Source organism: Mandrillus leucophaeus, unplaced genomic scaffold (assembly GCF_000951045.1).
Source record: "Mandrillus leucophaeus isolate KB7577 unplaced genomic scaffold, Mleu.le_1.0 Scaffold1209, whole genome shotgun sequence".
NCBI classification, from domain to species: domain Eukaryota; kingdom Metazoa; phylum Chordata; class Mammalia; order Primates; family Cercopithecidae; genus Mandrillus; species Mandrillus leucophaeus.
In genome coordinates, this window is record NW_012100421.1 from 127,171 (window position 1) to 148,649 (window position 21,479).

The 21,479-nt window shown below is 39.3% G+C and overlaps 1 protein-coding gene across 17 annotated transcripts in view; it reads right to left on the bottom strand.

Moving 5' to 3' along the window:
• OPRM1 (opioid receptor, mu 1) overlaps positions 1–21,479 on the bottom strand; it is a 123,087-nt gene that overhangs the window by 20,143 nt on the left and 81,465 nt on the right. For 8 of the 17 annotated variants that reach the window (XM_011970805.1, XM_011970840.1, XM_011970823.1 and 5 more), the window contains exons 2-3: positions 5,863–6,215; positions 4,571–5,091 (exon numbers count right to left, since the gene is read on the bottom strand). The exons of 1 other annotated variant lie outside the window; for it this stretch is intronic. In XM_011970805.1, coding sequence (XP_011826195.1) covers positions 4,571–5,091; positions 5,863–6,215 — 874 coding nt within the window. Of the gene's footprint in view, positions 1–1,694; positions 1,804–2,487; positions 2,739–4,104; positions 4,235–4,570; positions 5,092–5,862; positions 6,216–8,232; positions 9,519–21,479 lie in introns of those variants that run through there. 8 more of the 17 variants (XM_011970763.1, XM_011970754.1, XR_001005016.1 and 5 more) reach the window with 7 other exon arrangements.

The window sequence follows — 21,479 nt, forward strand, 5'->3', positions numbered from 1 at the left end:
AGTAGGCAAGGCAGGTTAGCAGTGGCCAGCAGTTCAGGTTTGAGTTGAACCCAAAGTGATCGAAATAAACGGGGGAAGTGTTTGAAGGCAAAGTGGAGTTCAACAGGGTAACAGCAGTGTAGGGCATGTGTGGAGAAATTAAATTGCACTGAGAGCAGATGGAAAATGAATGCCTATGCCTGAGTCTACCTAATAAAGATCTAAAAGTCATAAAGACAGCAAGCTGAACATAAATCAGGCACAAAGGCTACAGCTGGAGCAGTAGGCGGAGTCCAGGCATGCACAAAAAAACACGAGATCATCTTTTTTGTTTTTTCATATTCAGCTAGGGAAAGACCTCTTTAGGGCACCGAATCAATCTCTTGGTCTCCTCATCAAAAGCACTCGTTAGAAATAAAATTAGAAAACAACCATGAATCTGATTTTCTGAAAAGTATGAATAACATTGGATCAGAGTAATAAAGGCTGAGGAGGAGAAAAGGAAGAAGGCCTATTTTGAATATTTTCCCATTACTGACAGTAAGCCGGAAATGATGTCAGAGGGTTACACAGTCATTTAGGTTGTTCGTCAGTTGCATGAGAAAGGGGTCATGCCTGCCACATCTCCTGAAATATCCTCAGCCCTCTCATTATCCATTCAACAGACATGAATCTGTCCAGTGCCTTGGATATTTTGGAATTACTTTCTTTCTTTCCTTTCCTTTTCTTTCTTTCTTTTTTTTTTTTTTTTTTTTTGAGATGGAGTTTTGCTCTTGTTGCCCAGGCTGGAGTGCAATGGCACGATCTAGGTTCACTACAACCTCTGCCTCTTGGGTTCAAGCGACTCTCCTGTCTCAGCCTCCCAAGTAACTGGGATTACAGGTATGTGCCATCACACCTGGCTAATTTCATATTTTTAGTATAGTCGGGGTTTCACCATGTTGGCCAGGTTGGTCTCAAACTCCTGACCCCAGGTGATCCACCAGCCTTGGCCTCCCAAAGTTCTGGGATTGCAGGCATGAGCTACTGTGCCCCGCCAGAAGTACTTTCTTTTTAATGTGCTAGACTATGGCCTGGGAGAGCAAGACAGACATGGCTCCTGTCCTCAGGAGGTAATGGCTTCCCTGTCTCATGCAACATGTCCTTACTACAGATTGTTAGTGAAAGTGGTCATAATTATTCCCTCCCTATATCCCTATCCTTTTGCAATGTGACTGCAGATCCTATCAGCAAGAGATGGAGTCTAATTTCCCATCTTTTGAATCTAGGTTGGCAGGATGACTTTATTTGACCTATAACAAGCAAGGAGTTGACTGTATGCCAGTTCCTACTCTATGCCAAAAGAAGCTTTCCTTTCTTTTCTCTCTCTTGGAATCTGTGATCACCGTGAGAACAAGGCTGTGGTAACATGCTAGAGGGTAAGAGTCCACGTGGAGCTAGTCATTCTTGCTGAGGCCACGTAGATCAGCTGGCTGAGCACCCGCCCATTGGGCAGCTGCCCTCAGCGAGCCCAGCCAATACTAGAATGGTCTAGCCAAGCCCCGTTCCAATGGCTGCTCTACAGAATTGTAAACTAAGTAAATGGTTGCTTCTAGCCACTAAATTTTGGAATGATTTGTTGTGTAGCAAAAGCTGACTGAGCAGCTCTTAACTGTGTAAGTATGACTCCAAGCTTATTTTGGGCACAGAATTTTTTCATTGGCTTATCAAATTACCTTGATAACTGCCAAATCGCCACTCCACTTTGCGCTGTATGGACATTGCCTCACTGGATAGTTGTCAGAATATAGACACCCTGGGAAGGTTTGATATTGGATCTCTGATCTGCAGAATATGAAGTTGACTAATGTGCTTGAAATGTGACATATAGAGTATAATATATTCCTCAAAGAAAGTACAAATACAGAAGGCAGAACATAAACATCCACAACCAATATAAACTTCAAACAAGTAGTTGAAAGGTTAAATGCAAATCCTGTTAGTTTTGTTTTCAAACATGATGGATCATGATGTGAAACAATGACTAAACACCTGTTTATCACAGTCTGGGTTTGTACAACTAATTCAACATGTCCTATAGACACAGCCATCAAGTCTCCAATTTCTCCTTCAAGTCATTTGATTATGTTGATATATTATTGCAACTATCACTAGCAGCTTATGTATTGTTCCAGTTGTCTGGTTGTAACTGCTTTAATTCTAATGATGACACATCAGTGGAGATTAGCTAAAGGGAGCTTTGATTTGTCTTAATTTTTAAATATGTCGGAGCATCTTTCCCTCTTTTCCTGGTAGCCTCTCTTCTGTGTCCGGCTGTCTCAGTTGGGCATTTTGGGACAGCAGCCAATTCCAGGGCTAATGTGTTTCTGCTGTTATCCTACACTAATGCTGCTTCATAGAGGCAGCGATGAAGATAAGGCCTAATTGGATGTATTTTTAAAGCAAACCTTTTAGTTACTTGGAACAGAACTCCTCCAATTAGCTTCTTTTCTATCTGGCTGTACAATAGCCATACTGATGTGAAAATGCTGAATTTGGAAGGGAATCAAGGGCAGTGTCGGGCAACTGAAGAATAATCATGCTTAACTCAGGAGAAATGCTCCACCAGACGGGCTCGGAGCTGTATTTCCACGAAGGCAGGTTGAGTGAAGGACAGCTGGGAGGTCATATGTGGCAAGAGGTCCTTGCAGTGGTCCAGGGTACACTACTAAGCAGCTATGCTCTAGAGCCCAGCAAGACAGGGAAGGTACAGGTAGGGACTGAAGGAGAAAGAGTCAATACTTCATAATGGCCATGATTTTGCTCCAATAGAAATATTTTACTTCAAAGCAAAATATTTTACCCTTAGCTGAGGACTAGGCATTTTAAGTTGCAGTCTTTAACATGTTATCCCCAGGTTGGTGAAAATCTATTTAAATCCCTGCCCTTTTAAAGTTCCTTACAAAATTCTAGCAGCCACTGAATAAGAGAGCTGCTTAGCATTAGGTTGGTGCAAAAGTAATGGCTGTTTTTGCAACTACTTTTAAAAGGTAGCTCCTAGTAAAATGAGTAGGTTTAGCGGTCTTGATGTGGAAAAAAACATAGAGAAGAGAAGCAGAGTCAAAACCATTTCTTTCTGGCATTCATTTCTGAAATAGAATTAGAAGTGAGACATAATAAGTTAATAATCTCCCTTTGGCTGGAAGTGGGTCTGCCATCATTACCTCACGTTCTCTAGGGGGTGCGAGTTCCTGTGTTCCTCTGAGCATCACTGAATACCAGGGGTATGATGATTAATGTCGCCCATGACAGATGCATCTGGGCCATATTACATTAGTCCTCTGGTCAATTAGAAAGGTTGAGCCTGGGCTTGGCTGGACGGCAGAGTGGGGTATAGAGGAGACAGTGAGAGACAGGGTGTGGTCAAGAGACAGCAGGAAGAAGCCGCTGCACCCTGTGGTGTCAAAGGCCTCCCCTAGCTCCTCAACCATTTGACTTGCTATTCATTTCTCTGGAGCTATCCGTCCTCATAGTCCTGACCCCTGGCTCTAGGAACTTTAGCCAAGATTCTGACTCCTGCCTTTATTTCATAGGAAGTTTGAATTTGAATTCACTGTTAAAAAAATTATACAGGCTGTGATTTTTGGATGCTGGCATCATTATTTAAAATTTACTTACTTGGATTAATATTAAAAATTAAGCCATGTATTTGACTGATTTTATAGATCAGAGGTCAAAGTTAGCCAACCAGTGACTTAACCATGTAGTATGAACTTGGAGACAGCCTTTTCTCTTTCCTCCTTGTTGATTTCCCATATGATTATGACATTGTGTGTAAGTGTTGAATATTTTGTGTAGGTCCCCATTTGTACTCTTCTGGGTGCAGAAACACACCTTCCAAAAGCTAGTCACTATTCACCCTATTATCTCCAACAAGCATGAGGTCCGTTAAAAATTGCTTAATCTAATAATATTTCTTAGATTAATATTCATATGTTAAATATGATTCATATGTTAAATATGTGATTCAGTCTAATATGTTTGATATTTGTGCTAGAGTTCAGGTTGCAAACCAATAGCTAAAGAGAAGTTAGGAATGGTCATCTTTTAATCTTTTCTCCTTTTCCATGATGCGAATTTTCTGTGAATATCTTGCATCCATGACCACAGCGGGCAAGGCACTGACCCTCTCTCTTTAATCACAGAGCCAGAGCAAGACTGGCTTTTGAGAAATAAGAGGGATTTTGGAGTGACATCTATGAATTATATAATAATTCTGGGGAAAATGAAAAGGATTCTAGATAAGAATTACTTCCACAATGTGCTAAAGTCATAAATTTTTCATAGAAGTAAAAGCCATAAAAATAGTTATTTTGAATAGTTTCATGGATTTCTCATTGGTGTATCTTTATACCTAAATGAATATGTACAGTCAAATATAAAGAACACAGTTTGTATAACAAACCTCTTCTCTAACACTAGAACCACAGTCTGCTCCCCTCTTCCCTCCATTCTCATCCTCTATAATGGATTAAACTCCTAGTTTGGCACAAAGATTTATAATTTTTTACGTCATCCCCAGTGGATGCACCTAATTCTAGAGGCTACGTACCTGATGATTAGTTCTATCCACTGTATTGGCCGTGGAGGGGTGGTCTCTAGTGTTCTGACGAATTCGAGTGGAGTTTTGTTGCTCGATGTTGGAAGAGGTTGGGATACAGAACTCTCTGAAGCATCGTTTGAAGTTTTCATCCAGAAATGCATAAAGGACTGGGTTGAGGCAGCTGTTTGTGTAACCTAGAGCAATGCAGAAGTGCCAAGAAACAGTCTGGAACGTAGTTTCCGGGATTGTAACTAAGGCTTTAATAATGACGTAAATGTGAATGGGAGTCCAGCAGATGATGAACACAGCCACCACCACCAGCACCATCCTGGTGATCCTTCGAAGATTCCTGTCCTTTTCTTTGGAGCCAGAGAGCATGCGGACACTCTTGAGGCGCAAGATCATCAGTCCGTAGCACACGGTAATGATGAGCACAGGCATGATGAAGGCAAAGATGAAAACACAGATCTTCAGCAGGTTTTCCCAGTACCAGCTTGGGTGAGAGAATGTTAGTGTACAATCGATGGAACCTAGAAGAAAGGAATTTAAAGGAAAAATTAGCAGCAACATTTAATTATGTCATAAGGTGTTAATACTGCCATTTTGCTCATTTATTTTTAGCGTTGACCAGAGCTAACCTAAGGCTATAAAGAAATTGTGGAAGAAACTCAGTTGTTTGTTACTTTTCAAAGAAAATTTTACTTCTAATGTTTTTTGTTTTTTTTCTAAATTTCTCATTTGCAGCCCACTTTGATCACATTAAGGTTTCATTCAGGGAACAAAAATGAACGTCTCAACATGAGCTAGATCCTCCATGAGGTCTACATTGATATAAAAAATGTAATAATTATCCAGAGTCTCTAGGAGACTCCAGGTAATGGATGTTTTCACTTCATTTTTTGATGGATTGTTCAATATTCTGATATTAGGTGTAGAAAGATAAATTTGCCATGTAATCAGCAACTTGAAAATTTTCAACAAACCTTAGTGTAATACTCTTTGGGTTTAAGCTCCAATTACTCTTGGGAGAGCTATGTTCTAATTTACACACCATTTTTATGAAGTAAATACAGAGAAATCAGAAATAAATAGATTATATTCTCTTTAAAGGGTTTAATAGGCCTAAAATTATGAGGAAAATTCCAATTTTAAAGTATTCAAAGGCATTTTTTTACTAGAAAGAATAATTAAAATTACAATTTGACTAAGATGATGGACCTCTTTATAAATACTACTTTGCTTATGACATCACCGTATCAGACTGTGAACCCTCCATCCCTCAGGCTGGTAACATCACTCACCTTGCCTGTATTTTGTTGTAGCCATGAACATTACAGGAAGACCAATGGCTGAAGAGAGGATCCAGTTGCAGACATTGATAATTTTGGCATTTCGGGGAGTACGGAAATCTAAGGCCTTGACAGGGTGGCAGACTGCAATGTATCGATCAACACTCATGGTGCAGAGGGTGAATATGCTGGTGAACATATTATAGTAATCTATGGAGATCACGATCTTGCAAAGGATGGTTCCAAATGGCCATGTTCCCATTAGGTAATTCACACTCTGGAAGGGGAGGGTACTGGTGACTAAGGCATCTGCCAGAGCAAGGTTGAAAATGTAGATGTTGGTGGCAGTCTTCATTTTGGTGTATCTAGGAGATAAAGGAAGAAGAGTGTCTGAGTCAGTAAAAGACACTCATGTAAAATACAGGTAAGCTTCCAATAATAAATTTGCATGAATTAATAGAAAGCTTTTTTGAGATTCGATATAGACTTCTTTTCCAGTATTAGCTTGGCTATTTATAATGATGTCAATGATGTGCCTATGGGCTGAACAGCTGTAATAATAGCAATGATGCTGCTTTGTTGAGTTTTTTGTTTTTTTTTTTTAGATAGGATCTTGCCCTGTTACCCAGTCTGGAATATAAAGGTATGAACAGGGCTCACTACAGCTTCAACCTCCTGGGCTCAAGAGATCCTCTTGCCTCAGCCTCCTGAGTAGCTGGGACCATAGGTGCATCCTACCATACCCTGTTAATTTAAAAAAACTGTTGTAGGGATAGGGTCTTAACATGTTGCTCAGGCTGGTCTTGAACTCCTGGGCTCAAGCAATCCTCTCTCCTCAGCCTCCCAAAATGTTGGGATTACAGGCGCGAGCACACAGTGAAGTTTTTTTTTTTTGTAATGTGTCAGTCATGTGATAGGTCTAATAGAAAGAGGGAGATTCCAGTCAAGTAGTAGAGGCAGAGACTGGATAGTAATTCTAAATATAAAAGAGAAAATTTTAGCTATATAAATATAGTTAAAATTATCAAGAACTATAATTGTGCACGTCTGTAGATAGTATGTACAAGAACACATGCACATACAAACACGCAGGCGATTATGGAGCACAGAGATGAGGCAACTCACAGAGCATAAGGCAAAGGGAATAGCAGGAGTAAGATGTGGAAGGCATCCTGGAAGTGCAAGTTTAATCTCGAAGTACAAGTAGGATGATTGAGTTAGACACTTGGTAGGAGCAGGTCATTCTAGACAGAGAGGTAACAGAGAGAACCCCAACAAAGGTGTAGAGTTGGAATGACCTGAGGTGTGTGTCAAGCACATTCTACCAGGGAATAGCAATGGGTCTGACTGGGGAAGAAGAGAGGCCAGTACATGAAGAACTTGTATACCATGGTAAGAAAATTAGACTGTATCCAATTCATGATGAGGAACCCAAGTGTGTTTGCTTTGTTTTTATTTTTTAATGCTTTATTGAGGTAGAACTGACCTACACTAAATAACACATAATTAAAGTGTGTAATTTGATAAGCTTTGACACATGTGTACACCTGTGAAATCACCACCATAATTAAGATCAGAGATTGGCAAACTATGGTGTGTAGATCCAACTGGGCCACTGCCTGTTTTTATAAATAGTTTTATTGAAACACAGATACACCCATTTAAAAACCCATGAGTGTTTTGATGCTACAATGGCAGAGTTCAATAATTGCAACAGAGATCAGATCACATGCAAAGCCTAAGTTACTTACTATCTTGCACTTTACAGAAAAAAAGTCAACTCCTGATCAAGACAATGACATCAATTGCCCCCAAAAGTGTCTTTGTGTAGCTCTTTAATCTTTCCCTTTTGCCCCTCCCTGTCCTCATATCCCACCCTCACTGTTCCTTAGGCAATTGCCAATCTTGGTTTTCTTTCTGTTCTTGTAGATTAGTTTGCATTTCCTAGAAGACGCAAACAGAATCATTCAGTATGTACTCTTTTATTGTGCTGCTTCTTTTACTCAGTGTAATTATTTTGAGATTCATCCATGTTGTTGCATATAACAAGAAATAATTCCTTTTTATTGGCAAGTAGTATTACTTATCCATTCTTCTGTTTTTTAATCCATTCACCTATCAATGGGAACTGAGTTGCATATAACTTTTGGATGTTACAAATAAACTGTTATAATCATTCTTGTGCAAGTCTTTATATGCTTTTCTTTCTCCTGGGTAAGTATCTAGGAGTGTCATATGTTTTCAAGGCCTGCAGAAATTAGAAATATGATAGTAGAATAGATAAGCAGGTACACTTGCAATAATACATTATATCTGATGGCAGAAGTATACCTTGCAAATATTGGACATCAATTTTTTTTTTAAGATTCCACATATATTTACCTTCATTTAGTAATAGTACCTCAGTTTCACTCTGGGAACCACTCATTTCCCATTCTCAGTCCAGGTGCTTTGGGATGGGCTCTATTATTAGTCCAGGGCGTGAAGATGTTCAGTGACTGGGGCTATGGTGAATGGCAAGGATGGTCTCATGTTCCAACCAGAGCCAGTGAGAGTTTATTTTGAGACTTATGGAGAAAGAGTGTAGTAGTTTTCCTGCAGGACCCACACCTGAGAAGATGTATGGTATGTAGTTGCTGGAGGAGCTAGTCTGAAAATGGACCTAATCCAGAGGATGTGGATTTGAGAGAATGAGAGAGAACCCCATACCTCAAGCCAGGCCCTCCTTGGGCTTCTGATTTACACGGTGACATCAATTCCTTTTAAATGTTAGCTGTGTTTACTATTTTTCCATCACACGAGGTTGAGTCTAACTCATTCAGTCCAAGACGGCTGTTGGTTGGAGGCCCTTTCTTTCGGACTGAATTCTGTGTCCAGGAAAGTGTTTTGGTTTCAATAACATCAGGAAAGTGACTTCATAAATCTCCTCAGGGTCAATAGGGTGGCTTTGTTACTGAAGCTTTAAAATTCTGATACCTGATCCAGTCTGCAATACTTGCAGAAGTTGCTTTACTACCAGAAAAGCTCCACATTTTCAGGGCTTTTTTTTTTTTTTGACTTGCTTTAGAAGTCTCACTCTCTTAATGAATTTTAAAGAAAAAGGTAGAGCCATTTAACTTGAGGAGAGAAAATAATGTGATTTTAGTTTGGACTCTAAATACGGCAAATATAAAAAGATAATGTAGACAAATACTCCAAAGTACAAAAACTAACAAAAAAGCAAAATGAAAACTGTGGTTTTAAGATTTAGAATAATTGAACCTGGTGCTCAAGAAGTTTAAATATTTTTGATTTTTTTTAATAAGCAGAAGTTTCTCCCCAAAAGCAGAAAATAAGTTTTGCTAGACTCACCGTTGGTTACAGACCTGCGTGATCTAAAGACATGCTTCATTGCGTTCGCCACTTTCCTATCCAGCAGACCTTACTTTTTGCGGCTTATCTTTAATAGTGTTTTATGTTAAGTAACTGGTTCTTTACAGTTTTCTGACTCATCATACTTCTAACCTTTCCTTCAGGCTTATTTTAGCACTATTTCCAATGTATGCTTATTTTAATTTAAAAAAATCATTTCCTTCTCCAGAATGAGGTGTTTGACAAAAAAAAACTTATGTCAGGGTTCAACATGGTGAAAGGAAACGTGGTTATACATGTTAATTGGCATGCTAGCCATTCCACTATGTGTATACATTTCAAAACCTCATGTTGTACATGGTAAATATATATAATTTTATCTGTCAATTTACACAATAAAAATAATAAAAAAGAAAAGTGAATGTTTATCTAAAAAAATTCTTTCGATGGGCATTTTATAGGAATGATGCCGTTTAATTTTTCTCAATTTATTTAAAAAGCCTTCCTCTAAAGATAGCCAGCATTCTTACCCCAGTTACTCAAGCTTTGGATCACAGTAACATATAAAAGGGGGCTTAGCGATCTTCTAAATATGTGAAAGAAAATCATACAAAGCTAAAGGATTAAGAATTCCAATTGCCTCCAGCATATACCCAAAGGCTTTAATCTGAAGAGATGGTCTCATCAGAAAAGGAGTAATGTGGGCTGGGCATGGTGACTCATGCCTGTAATCGCAGCACTTTGGGAGGCTAAGGTGAATGGATCACTCGAGGTCAGGAGATGGAGACCAGCCTGGTCAACCCTGTCTCTACCAAAATCAGAAAAATTAGCTGGGGGTGGTGGCAGGCACCTGCAATCCCAGCTACTCGGGAGGCTGAGGCAGGAGAATCGTACCACTGCATTCCAGCCTGAGCAACAGAGAGAGACTCTGTCTCAAGAGAAAAAAAAATGGGCAAGCTTTTCATTCTGTTCTGTTCTGATGTGGTGGCATGAATGTTGTCCCAGCAAAGTTCAATGGATGGTCAGAGTCGCACCATGGGCCTCGCACAGGAGCATAGGACTCAGAGTTAGCAAACTAGCAAAAGAAGTGACCTGCAGGAAGAATTATCTTTGTCATTCAGTTTACCTGAGTGGGTCTGAGTAGAGCTCCTGGCTATTAGAACACAGGCCTTTTTCCTTCCTCCGTGCCTACTGCTTTGTACTGTGCTGTGAATGTGTTCTGTGGCAAAATGGGCAAAGAGAGACTCATCTGGACTTACAGGCAATCCTGACATTGACCCTTCCTATGGTAGCCACTGAACTCCGTGTTCTGCTCTAAGCAGTGGCCCACGCTGTTTCTTTCTAATTATCCCATTAAAATTTTTGTAGTAGGTATTTCTTTAACTTTGGTCTAGATGATAAAATAGCTGTTTTATGAATTCAAACAAATTTACCACACTATTCGTTTTTGAAAAATATTGTGTTCTTCTGAGAATCTCAGTGTTTGACCCATTACAGTGATTTTTGTGGAGCTTCCAGAAGCTTTGGGGAAAAGGCATTGTGAGACCCATTTGTTGGCAGCTCACCTGTTCTTTTATGTTGTATATATGACTTTTGTTTATAAATGTTCTTCCTTTCTTATGGTTATAAAATAATTCCTATTTATCTTTTGACCTATTCTTCACACATTTCTCCAACTATTTCTACTTACTAAAATGTGATTGATTTTGACCCATTTGTGCTAAGTGAAGCCAGACTGAATAAATTACCTCTGTACACCTGATGGACTTTGTAAACTTCTGTTTAGTTTTGTGGTTAATTCTCTCTCTCTCTCTCTCTCTTTTTTTTTTTTTTTTTGAGACGGAGTCTCGCTCTGTCACCAGGCTGGAGTGCAGTGGGGCGATCTCGGCTTACTGCAACCTCCGCCTCCTGGGTTCAAGCAATTCTCCTGACTCAGCCTCCAGAGTAGCTAGGACTATAGGCGAGCGCCACTACGCCCAGCTAATTTTTTTTTTTTGTACTTTTAATAGAGACAGGGTTTCACCATGTTGGCCAGAATGGTCTCGATCCTTTGATTTCGTGATCCACCCGCCTTGGCCTCCCAAAGTGCTGGGATTACAAGGGTGAGCCACCGCACCCGGCCTGTGGTTAATTCTTTGAATTGTCATGATCGTGTCTCAGTACAGAAGTAAAACTGATCAAGAGAGTGAGAGGAGGAAGGACACATTTTAGAATCCAACTTGTGTGTGTTTTTTATTTTAATTCCACATCATGGCCTTCATATTGCTCAACTACCTTTTTCATAAGTTCACAATAGAGTCAGTGGTGACAGACGGAAGAGTTTCACCTCTTCTGGGGCTGATTTTTCTGACTTCATTTTTTTTACCAAGTGATGTGAAGAAAGATACCTAATTCAGTAAGAATTCAAGGAGCCCCTTTTATATGTTCAGCATTGTGCTTGGAAAGATATATTTCTTGCAATTGCCATGACTTTTATGGTCACTTACCCTCACATAGAAATTAACTTTTTTAGTTGAGAAAAAAAAACCTCCCTAGAGTGTCATCCTTTAATACTCATAATTAGTTGGATCAAGCCAATGAAATAAAGATACTTTCCTACACTTCAAGTAATTATTTAGACAAAGAATGTGGTCAAATGAATATCTACCTGAAATAATTCTATCCGTTATTATCCATCTATTCCATTCTGATATCCCAGGTGTGTTTTTACTTGTGAGAGTGTGTGTGTGTGTGTGTGTGTCTGTGTCTGTGGGGGAGTTCTAAAATAAGAAAAAACATAATCAAAACTAGTGATTATCCTCTATTGGCATTAACATGGAGAAAGACTACATATTAGATTCTTTTTTTGTATTATATTCTCCACCATCTTAGTAAAGAGGAGAATGGAGGACTTCTCACTTTGCTACAAAATGTTGTGAAACATTTAATTTACATTTATTTCAAAGTAATGTTATGTGGTTAATGACATTTCCAATGAGCTACTATCAGCAAAGGGAAAGAGTGGTGATATCAGACAAGGAACTATTGCTTGCTAGTTTGCCTTAAAAAGAGAAGATGGAGAGAGGCCTGTATGAAATTAAGCAAAGAGGCATCTCCATCCAGAGGACAAGTGGCTGTTTCCATCTCTGTGTGTCACCAGAGTGGGATGACTATCCGTCTTCTCGGTGGCATGTCACTCTTTCTCTCCACATTGTCTTCGCTGTGTTGTCCTCTCCCAATCTTCTCCACTTTCTTCCTCCTCCAGGTCCCCTAATGACAAACCTTGAATAAACTATCTGTCAGACAGAACAAGGGGAAGTTGCTTTCTCAGAACCATGATGAACTTTGTGTATAGAAAACGTAAAATGAATAACTAATGATATTTTTCTTTCTGCATTTGGTGCTTGAAAATATCAGAGGCAAATCTATGTATCCTCATAATAATTGTGTAGAAGCTCATGGCATACATTTCTATTGTGTCACCTCTCCTGCTAATCTCCTTGTTTCATTCTCTCTTGGTTTCTATTGGCCTGCCTTCTCCTTTATTTCTCTTATTTTTTGGTATGCATTTTTGTAAGGCTCTTCAAATTCTTGTTTTGGAATTGGAAACTGGAGTGGAGGGTGTGGAGAGAACGTGGCCACATGTCACTGCACTACCCCTCTGGGTGTGGGAAAGGAAATGGAAAGAGAGATGCTTCCATTACAGCCAAGAGACCTTACTTTCCCATTTTTGTATTATGCTTTCTGGAAGTGCCCATTTCCTGCATTATTCGATTTCTGAAAACTTTACTTCAGGACATGAATAGCACTTATCAGAAGTTTCTAAAAAATGACATGTTTTGCTTCTCTGATTTCTGTATTCTGTGATAAATAGTATTTATGTATTATAGAAAAATGTTACTATGCTATATTTGCTGATATATATATATATCAGATTACATATATATGCAGTTATAACTAGATGAAATATTCCTATCTGTGGCTTTGGTTTTTGTTTGCAAATACATAGAAGATTTATTTTTTTGGACCAAAGACTTTGAAAATAGCATTGAAGCATCCATCTCAGGAGCTAGAGCTTATCGGTTTACAGAGAACACTGCTTTGCTTTTATTCTAAGAACCTGATATTTAGAGTTTAGAAATAGCTTACCTTTCAAACTTATAACTTCTAAGAAGAAAGCTCATTTCTTATATTTTAGGATCTGGGAATTTTATAAATGAAAAATCAAGTATGCATTACTAGCAACTTCAAATCATGGTATATAGCCCTAGGTATTTCTTTAATATGAAAGGAACAACAAAGAAAACAACTTCAAAATACGATAAAACAATTTCATCATTATTAATATTAGAAAATTACTTTTTGTAGAAGTGCAAGCATATGCTGTAGACTTTAAATTTCCAGAGAGCTTAGACTACTAGTAAAATTATTTTTTACTGCACTTAGTACAACAAATATAAGGCTTAATATACACTTTTGGTAATGACATTGTACATATAATCACTCAATAGAAGTAAAATGTGAAAAGTAACATGGATAGAATAATTTAACAAAATAAAATAGAAAAAAATAATCCATTCAGCATAGAACCCAGCACAAGATGGGCACCAGCAAATACTCGTTGAATGGAATTTAAATAAAGAAACAAGGGCTTGGGTTATTTTATCTTTTGTGTGTAGGATAGAACATTTTTTTTCTTGGGGGACCAGCAATTTTGAAGTAAGAATGAAGAGGGAATATTTGTTTTTGCTATGCCAATTCACTGTCAAATTAAAAAAAAACTTCAGTCATAGAAAGTCATGGAATAATGAGAGGATCCCAATGAGACTTTGAAGATCACATTGTCTAAGAGTAAAAGGGGTGATATCAGGCCTCTGAATCCTGCTACAGGAAAGGAACTATTGCTTGCTAATTTGCCTCAAAAAGAGAAGACCGGAAGAGGCCTCTATGAAACTAAGCAAAGAGGCACCTTTGCTTGATGGTGAAGGACCCGAGGCACAGAGAGGTACAAGTATTTGAGGCTTTTCTGCCATTTCTCTAGATTCCATCTAAAACTAAAGTGGAGTCTAGCTTGCATTGCGGGCCACGTGTATTTCTAGGAGTGCATTGCTGAGCATGTTATAAACAGTGTGTCCCAGAAATAGTCTTCTGCCTCCCTGGCCACACTGAGGTAGGCATGTAAAGCTTTCTTATCTTCTTTTCAAAGATGACTGTGCTGAGAATATCTTGGAAATCTTGAGACATTTTCTCATTATAGTGAATGCTGTAACAGTCATAGTTGTTTATTTTTTCCATATCCTTTGCATTCTTTTCTTTTTTTTTTCATTTATTTATTTATTTATTTATTTATTTATTTATTTATTTATGAGACGGAGTCTCGCTCTGTCGCCCAGGCTGGAGCGCAGTGGCGCTATCTCAGCTCACCGCAAGCTCCGTCTCCCGAGTTCCCGCCACTCTCCTGCCTCAGCTTCCTGAGTAGCTGGGACCACAGGCGCCCACCACCACCCCTGGCTACTTTTTTCTGTGTTTTTAATAGAGACGGGGTTTCTCCGTGTTAGTCAGGATGGTCTCAATCTCCTGACCTCGTTATCCACCGGCCTCGGCCTCTCAGAGTGCTGGGATTACAGGCGTGAGCCACCGCGCCCGGCTCTTTGCTTTATTTTCTTACAATCCGAGGTTTGAACCTATCAGTTCTATGTAAACTGACTCCCAACCTCTCTGTTCCCAGATTTGTGACTACGTTTTCTCCTTTTGTTTGGACATCTGTGCCTGTTTGTCGTATTGGTTTCTCAGAGACAATACTTCTCAAAAGGCACTTACTCTTTCTCACCTCTTCACCCCACTATCACCACAATGAGAACACCACAATAATCAGTAAAATCACTTCCGAAGATACAACAAATGGAGAATTGCGATTATTAGAAAGAAGGATCAACAAGACTTATTTTTTAGAAGGAGGGAATGAAAGAAGGGTGTAATGTGACTTCCGCATTTCTAGCAGGGGAGAATGAATAGATGGCAATAGCATTGTCTAACAGAGAAGGCAGAGAGGAAAAGCAGATTTGGTGTTGACACTTTGGATGTATGCTGTTGTAGGACAAAGGAGACTGTTCATTAAGCCATTGGAAATGTCTACAGTTTAGCCGGAGCCACTCACGTACGGGTCACCAGACTCTAGATAATGATTCTCTAATGCGAGCAGATGGGATGGCTCTGTGCTGTGATGCAGAATGGAAAGAATGCTGAAGGCAGAGAAGGATCAAGTTCCAGAAAAAAACAGAGAGGAAAAGAGGGAATGAGACAGGGAGGAAAGATAGGAATGCACTTTGCAGACTACGTCAGAAATAAGTGAATGTGAGAGAAATGAGGTTTGAAATGTCAGGCAGAAGCCAATCTGTGGGAAATTTTTTAAATCATCTTACACACGTTTTTATAAGTAGAGGATTTGATTTTTATCATATCTAATCAAAACAATTCTCATCTATCATGACTATAGCTGATTATACATGTAAAATGCAATTATTTATGGACTATAACTTTTGATGGCAATTGTTTTGAAATAGAATTTATCAGGATTCTTGCATTTGAAGGTGTTAAGTTTGCTGCACTACTAAAGCCATGAGTATGTCTGTATGTGAAATCACATATTTCATGCGTCTTAACATATTGGATTACATTTCACTTATGTGATAAAAACTTTCCTGATAAATCTTATAGCTCATATAAGAAATGATCTTGATAGAAATGTGCCCAAATCTGACAATCTTACAAATTTAAATGACAATTCCAGGATCAATTTGCAAACTAAAAAATTATGTAGAATATCAACAAAAAAAATAAATTTTTCATTAACCATGCTAGAGAAACTAATTATTATTCCCTTTTCCACATAGAAAATGATCATCTGAAATTTTAATCAAATAATCAGGCATTCCTAAAGTATGCAGCCTACCATTTAAGAAAGTATTACAGAGGTATGGCAGGGAGTTAACTAGCAAAAATATTTATTTTTCTGACCAGGTGCAGTTGCCCACGTCTTTAATCCTAAGCTCTTTGGGAGGCCAAGGTGGGAGGATCCACTGAGCCTAGGAGTTCAAGGCTGCAGTGAGCTACGATCATGCTACTGCACTCCAGTCTGGGCAATAGAGCAAGATCTCATCTCTAAAAAACGAAAACAAATTAAAAAGATAAAAAAAGTATCTTTTCTGAATTTTGTGATATCTGTGCTATTTGTCAAATTTGAAAACTTTATATTTGTAAATCATTTTTCCATTGAATTATCTGCTTTAGTTTCTTATTTTTACTTGTGATTTTTAATCGTTTTCTTACAGAGCACTCCAGTGTGTATGAGTCTTGAGCCCCACCCTACATATTTCCAGCCCCACCCTGCTCACCTCTCAACTCTGGCTCTCAGAGCTGTTCCTGGAGGGAGCCTGATGATCTCTCTGGTGTCTCCCCTGGATTTCTGCCGCAAGACTCTAGAGGGCTCACTTCCCACATGCAGCGCAGGTGCCTCTGGCTGGCACAAAAGTTCCCAACTCCATTAACCTCCTCTACCCCATTTTGGGTCTCCTCCTCATATTAAAAGACCATTTCAGTTTCTCTTTGCCAAGCGTCATCTGGCCAGATTTCTACTCCCCTCTAGCTACTCCAGGGGACCCTGGGACACTCTGTGAAGTGTCTCTCTCCAGAATTCCAGTCAGGTGAGAGGTCACATCTTTTATTGTTTTGGATTCCTTTTGTTTGTTTCCCCATAAAGAGTTTTTCCTGGAGTGAGGGAATGAGATGATCAGTTGGTAAAGGCAGGGCTCACACTGAGTTAATTTCTCTTGCTCTCTTTCTCCTATCCTCTCAAATGTCTTTCCCCAACCCAGAATGTTTTCCTCTCTCCTGTCTTCCTCTCTGTGTGGCAGGATCATCAACATTTTCAACAGCTTTTATTTTCTAATGTAGGACCTATTGCATAAGCTGTATTCTTTCAGTTTTTAGGATGAACTTTCTTCCCCTCCGCCCCTTTCCTGAGATAAGGTCTGGCTCTGTCGCCCAGGCTGGAGTGCAGTGGCACAATCATGACTCACTGCAGCTTTGACCTCCTCTGTTCAAGCGACCCTCCTACCTCAGCCTCCCAAGTAGCTGGGACCACAGGCATGCGTCACCAGGCCTGGCTAATCTTTTGTACTTTTTGTAGAGATGAGAGATGGGGCTTCACCATGTTGCCCAGGCTGGTCTCAAATTCCTAGACTCAAGAGATCCTCCCTCCTTGGCCTCCCAAAGTGCTGGGATTACAGGTGTGAGCCGCCACATGCAGCCTAGGATATGTTTTTCATAATTAAGTACAAGCTTTCAGAATTCATGAAAAACATTTTCCTTTCTCATCCATCTAGTTTTGCATCTTAAAGCTAAAGCTTTCAAAATTCTATAATGGAATCGATAGTCAATGGCTCTCCCTGTGGGTTCTTTTTTCCTTTCTTGGAAATACAAGCTTACTCTCATAGTCTGGTTTTAAGGATAACAGACCTGCAGCATAAAAAGGAATTACTGAAAGGGGATATACACAATGGATATTATTTTTGTTTCTTATTTTTGCTAAGTGCCTATTAGGTCACTGGTAAGGAAATTAAATAGGCAGTTGGAATGTGGAGTTTAGAAGAGAGGACAGGGCTAGTGATGTGACTTTGGGAGTAGTAGACATATGGGTAGTTTATAAAGCATGGAACTGAGGAAGAAAACTTAAGGAGAAAGTATATGCACGGAAGAGAAGAGGGCCTAGGTTAAAGCTCTGAGAAAGTAGAGGAACTTAGAAATGGCCAGAGAATTTAAGCAAGAAACCCAGAGCTGGGGTTGAGGAAGTCAAAAGAAGAAAGATTACCATGAAGTCTATAGTGGTCAAATTTGCTGAATGCAAGGAGATTGAGTAACAGAAATATGTTCACTGCCTTTGACAAAATACCTGTTAAGAACCTTGGCAAATTCCATGGAGTAGTAGGGTTGGATGATAAACAGATATGAGTTAAAAAAAAAAAAAAAGTAAATGGGGAGTGAGGATCTGGAAGTCAATGATTTAGAAACGTCTTTGGAGATATTTTGGTACCAAGAGGGAAAGAGAACTGTGAGTGCAAGAAAGATTTTTGTTTTTGTTTTAATTAATTAATTAGTTTTTATTTTTATTTTTATTTTTTGAGATGGAGTCTCACTCTGGCGCTCAGGCCGGAGTGCTGTGGCATCATCTCAACTCACTGCAATCTCCACTTCCCAAGTTCAAGCGATTCTTCTTCGTCAGCCTCCTGAGTAGTTGGAATTACAGACGTGTGCCACCATGCCCAGTTCATTTTTGTATTTTTAGTAAAGACAGGGTTTCACCATGTTGGCCAGGCTGGTCTTGAACTCCTGACCTCAAGTTATTCACCCACCTCAGCTTTACAACATGCTGGGATTACAGGCATGAGCCACCATGCCTGGCCTTATTTCATTTTTTAAAAAACGTGATTTGAAGGTTGGGCGAAGTGGCTCATGCCTGTAATCCCGGCACTTTAGGAGGCCGAGGTGGGAGGATCACTTGAGGCCAGGAGTTCGAGACCAGTCTGGCCAGCGTGGTGAAACTCTGTCTCTAAAAACAAAACAAAACAAAAATCCTAGAAACAACCTCCTTATGATTTGATATACTAGAGAATGTATGTGTGCTACTAAATCATGTTGTAGCAATGAAAACTTGAAGAAGCAGGGAAAATAGAGTATGAGCAATGTCCTTGAGAAACTGAAAGGGGGTGGGGTTTGGAGCACATGCGGATTGGTTGATTTCTTCTTGATTATGACGAGCAACAAGACTAAAAATATGGGTACAGATACAGAAGAGGCTTGTAGATCTGTTGAGAACTTTTTTTGCCTGCTTTTATTGTTTTTTTTATTGAAAGCCCTCTATTAACCGCATTTTTTTCTGTTTTATAATTTTCATTTGTTTTACTTGTCAGCAAAACTTCATGAAAGAATCCATATTCACTGTCCTGAATTCTATTGGAAAGGAACAAAATGAGTATTTGTTGGATGAATAAATAAAATAAAACCCAGAAGTATCCATGAAAGGAAATGATAGAGAAGAAAAGGTCGGAGGTCTAGAAGAGAGGAGAACAGGAAAGTAAATTTAGCAGAGAAACATTTGCTTGGCAATATTAGGTGCTCATTTGAGATTTGTAGTTTATAAAAAAGGAATGAGGATGATGGCTTGAAGAGCTCAGTTTTGGGGGAGGTATCAGATTCAGGGTCTGGAAAGGAAGAGGTGTTTGTCTGAAAGGTGATGATTCTTACAGGGGAGATTTTGGAGTTCTTGATGTCCAGTTCTAGGATATGACTATGGAAGATTGGGCCAAAATATACCTAGAGTGAAATATTGATAATGAGCCCGATTCAAATACTATCTCCTTCATGATGTTTTTTGATCCTTTCCACGGGTGTGATCTCTCTAGGTTGAGTTCTGCTAATGACTATTGTTACTATTACTGCAGTTAGTGCTACTTCTACTACGTATTCCGTTTCTTCTTATTCTTGTTATTTTTCTTCTTCCTTCTCCTATTCCTCTTCTTCTTCCTCCTTTCTTCTTCTTTCTCCCAATTCTCTTCAGGTTAGTCTGTTTTATATTACAGTAATGACTTGATTATATCTCCTTTAGCACATGTAGTCTTTAAACAAGTATTGAGTCAAACTTTCTTTTTTCATTCAATGTTAAAATTAATTTTAATCAGTTTATGAAAACACAAATTTTTGTGTACAAAACACTTGTACACAAGTTTCCAATAATACTAAAGACCCCTTTAAGCCAATTCCAGTATCATATGCCTCTTTTCCTCAAACACATACACACCACACACTCTCTCTGCCTCATGAGTTTGGACTGTTACATTGCCTTGACAATAATTATGTGCATAAATATGTACCCTTAGAAAATATGCAATGCTGCATTATTTATTTTTATTTTTTATTTTTTTGAGACAGAGTCTCACTCTGCAGCCCAAGCTGGAGTGCAGTGGCATGATCTTGGCTCACTGCAACTTCTGCCTCTGGGACTCAAACGATTCTCATGCCTCAACCTCCCAAGTAGCTGGGATTACACGTGCACACCACTATGGCCAACTATTTTTTGTTTTATATATTTTAGTCGAGACAGGGTTTCACCATGTCGGCCAGGCTGGTCTTGAACTCCTGACCTCAGGTGATCCGCCCACCTCAGCCTCACAAAGTGCTGGGATTATAGGTGTGAGTCATGGCGCCCGGACTACATTATTTATTTTCTTAATTCGAATAGTAACATACTCTATCTACTTTGTATATATTTTGTGAGTTCCTTCAACTTTTTAGTCAGCAATATAATTTTGTGGGTTCTTCGTTTTAATACCTGTAGACTTAGTTCATTTTTTTTTTTTTTTTTTTTTTTGAGATGGAGTTCCGCTCTTGTTGCCCAGGCTGGAGTCCAATGACATGATCTTGACTCACTGCAACCTCCACCTCCCCGGTTCGAGAGATTTTCCTGCCTCAGCCTCTTGAGTAGCTGAGATTACAGGTGCTCGTCACTACATCCAGCTAATTTTTGTAGTTTTAATAGAGACAGGGTTTCGCCATGTTGGCCAGGCTGGTCTCAACCTCCTGACCTCAGGTGATCCATCTGCCTCAGCCTCCCGAAGTGCTGGGATTACAGGTGTGAGCCATCATGCCCAGCTTAGTTCATTTTTTAAAAAATAGCTGTGTAGTAGTATCTTATATGAATACGCCTCATTTTATGTATCCTTTTTGCCACTTGGCATTTACGTTGTTCATTTTTCAATATTATTAGCAACGCTGCAATGGGTGTTGCTGTAACTGTCTCTTTGTGCAAATCTTTCTCTGGGCTGGTGTTAGCAGTTTCCAGAGGATCCACATTTCTCTTTAGAGAAGGTCACCCAAATTACCTGGAAAAGCAGTTGTCCTCTGATCTGAGGCACATGATCGTTTGTTCCTACATCCTCCCAATATTTGATGTCAAAATACTTTAAAACATCTACCAATCTTTTTTTTGTTTGTCTTCAGACAGAGTGTTGCTCTGTCACTCAGACTGGAGTGCAGTGGGGTGATCACAGCTCACTGCACCCTGTAGCCTTGACCTCACTGGCTTAAATGATCCTCCCATCTCAAACTCCCAAGTAGCTGTGACTGCAGGCACACACCACTGCACCTGGCTAAATTTTTGTTTATTTTTTGTAGAGATGGGATCTCCCTCGATTGCCTAAATTGGCCTTGAACTCCTGAACTCAAACGATCTGCCTGCCTCAGCC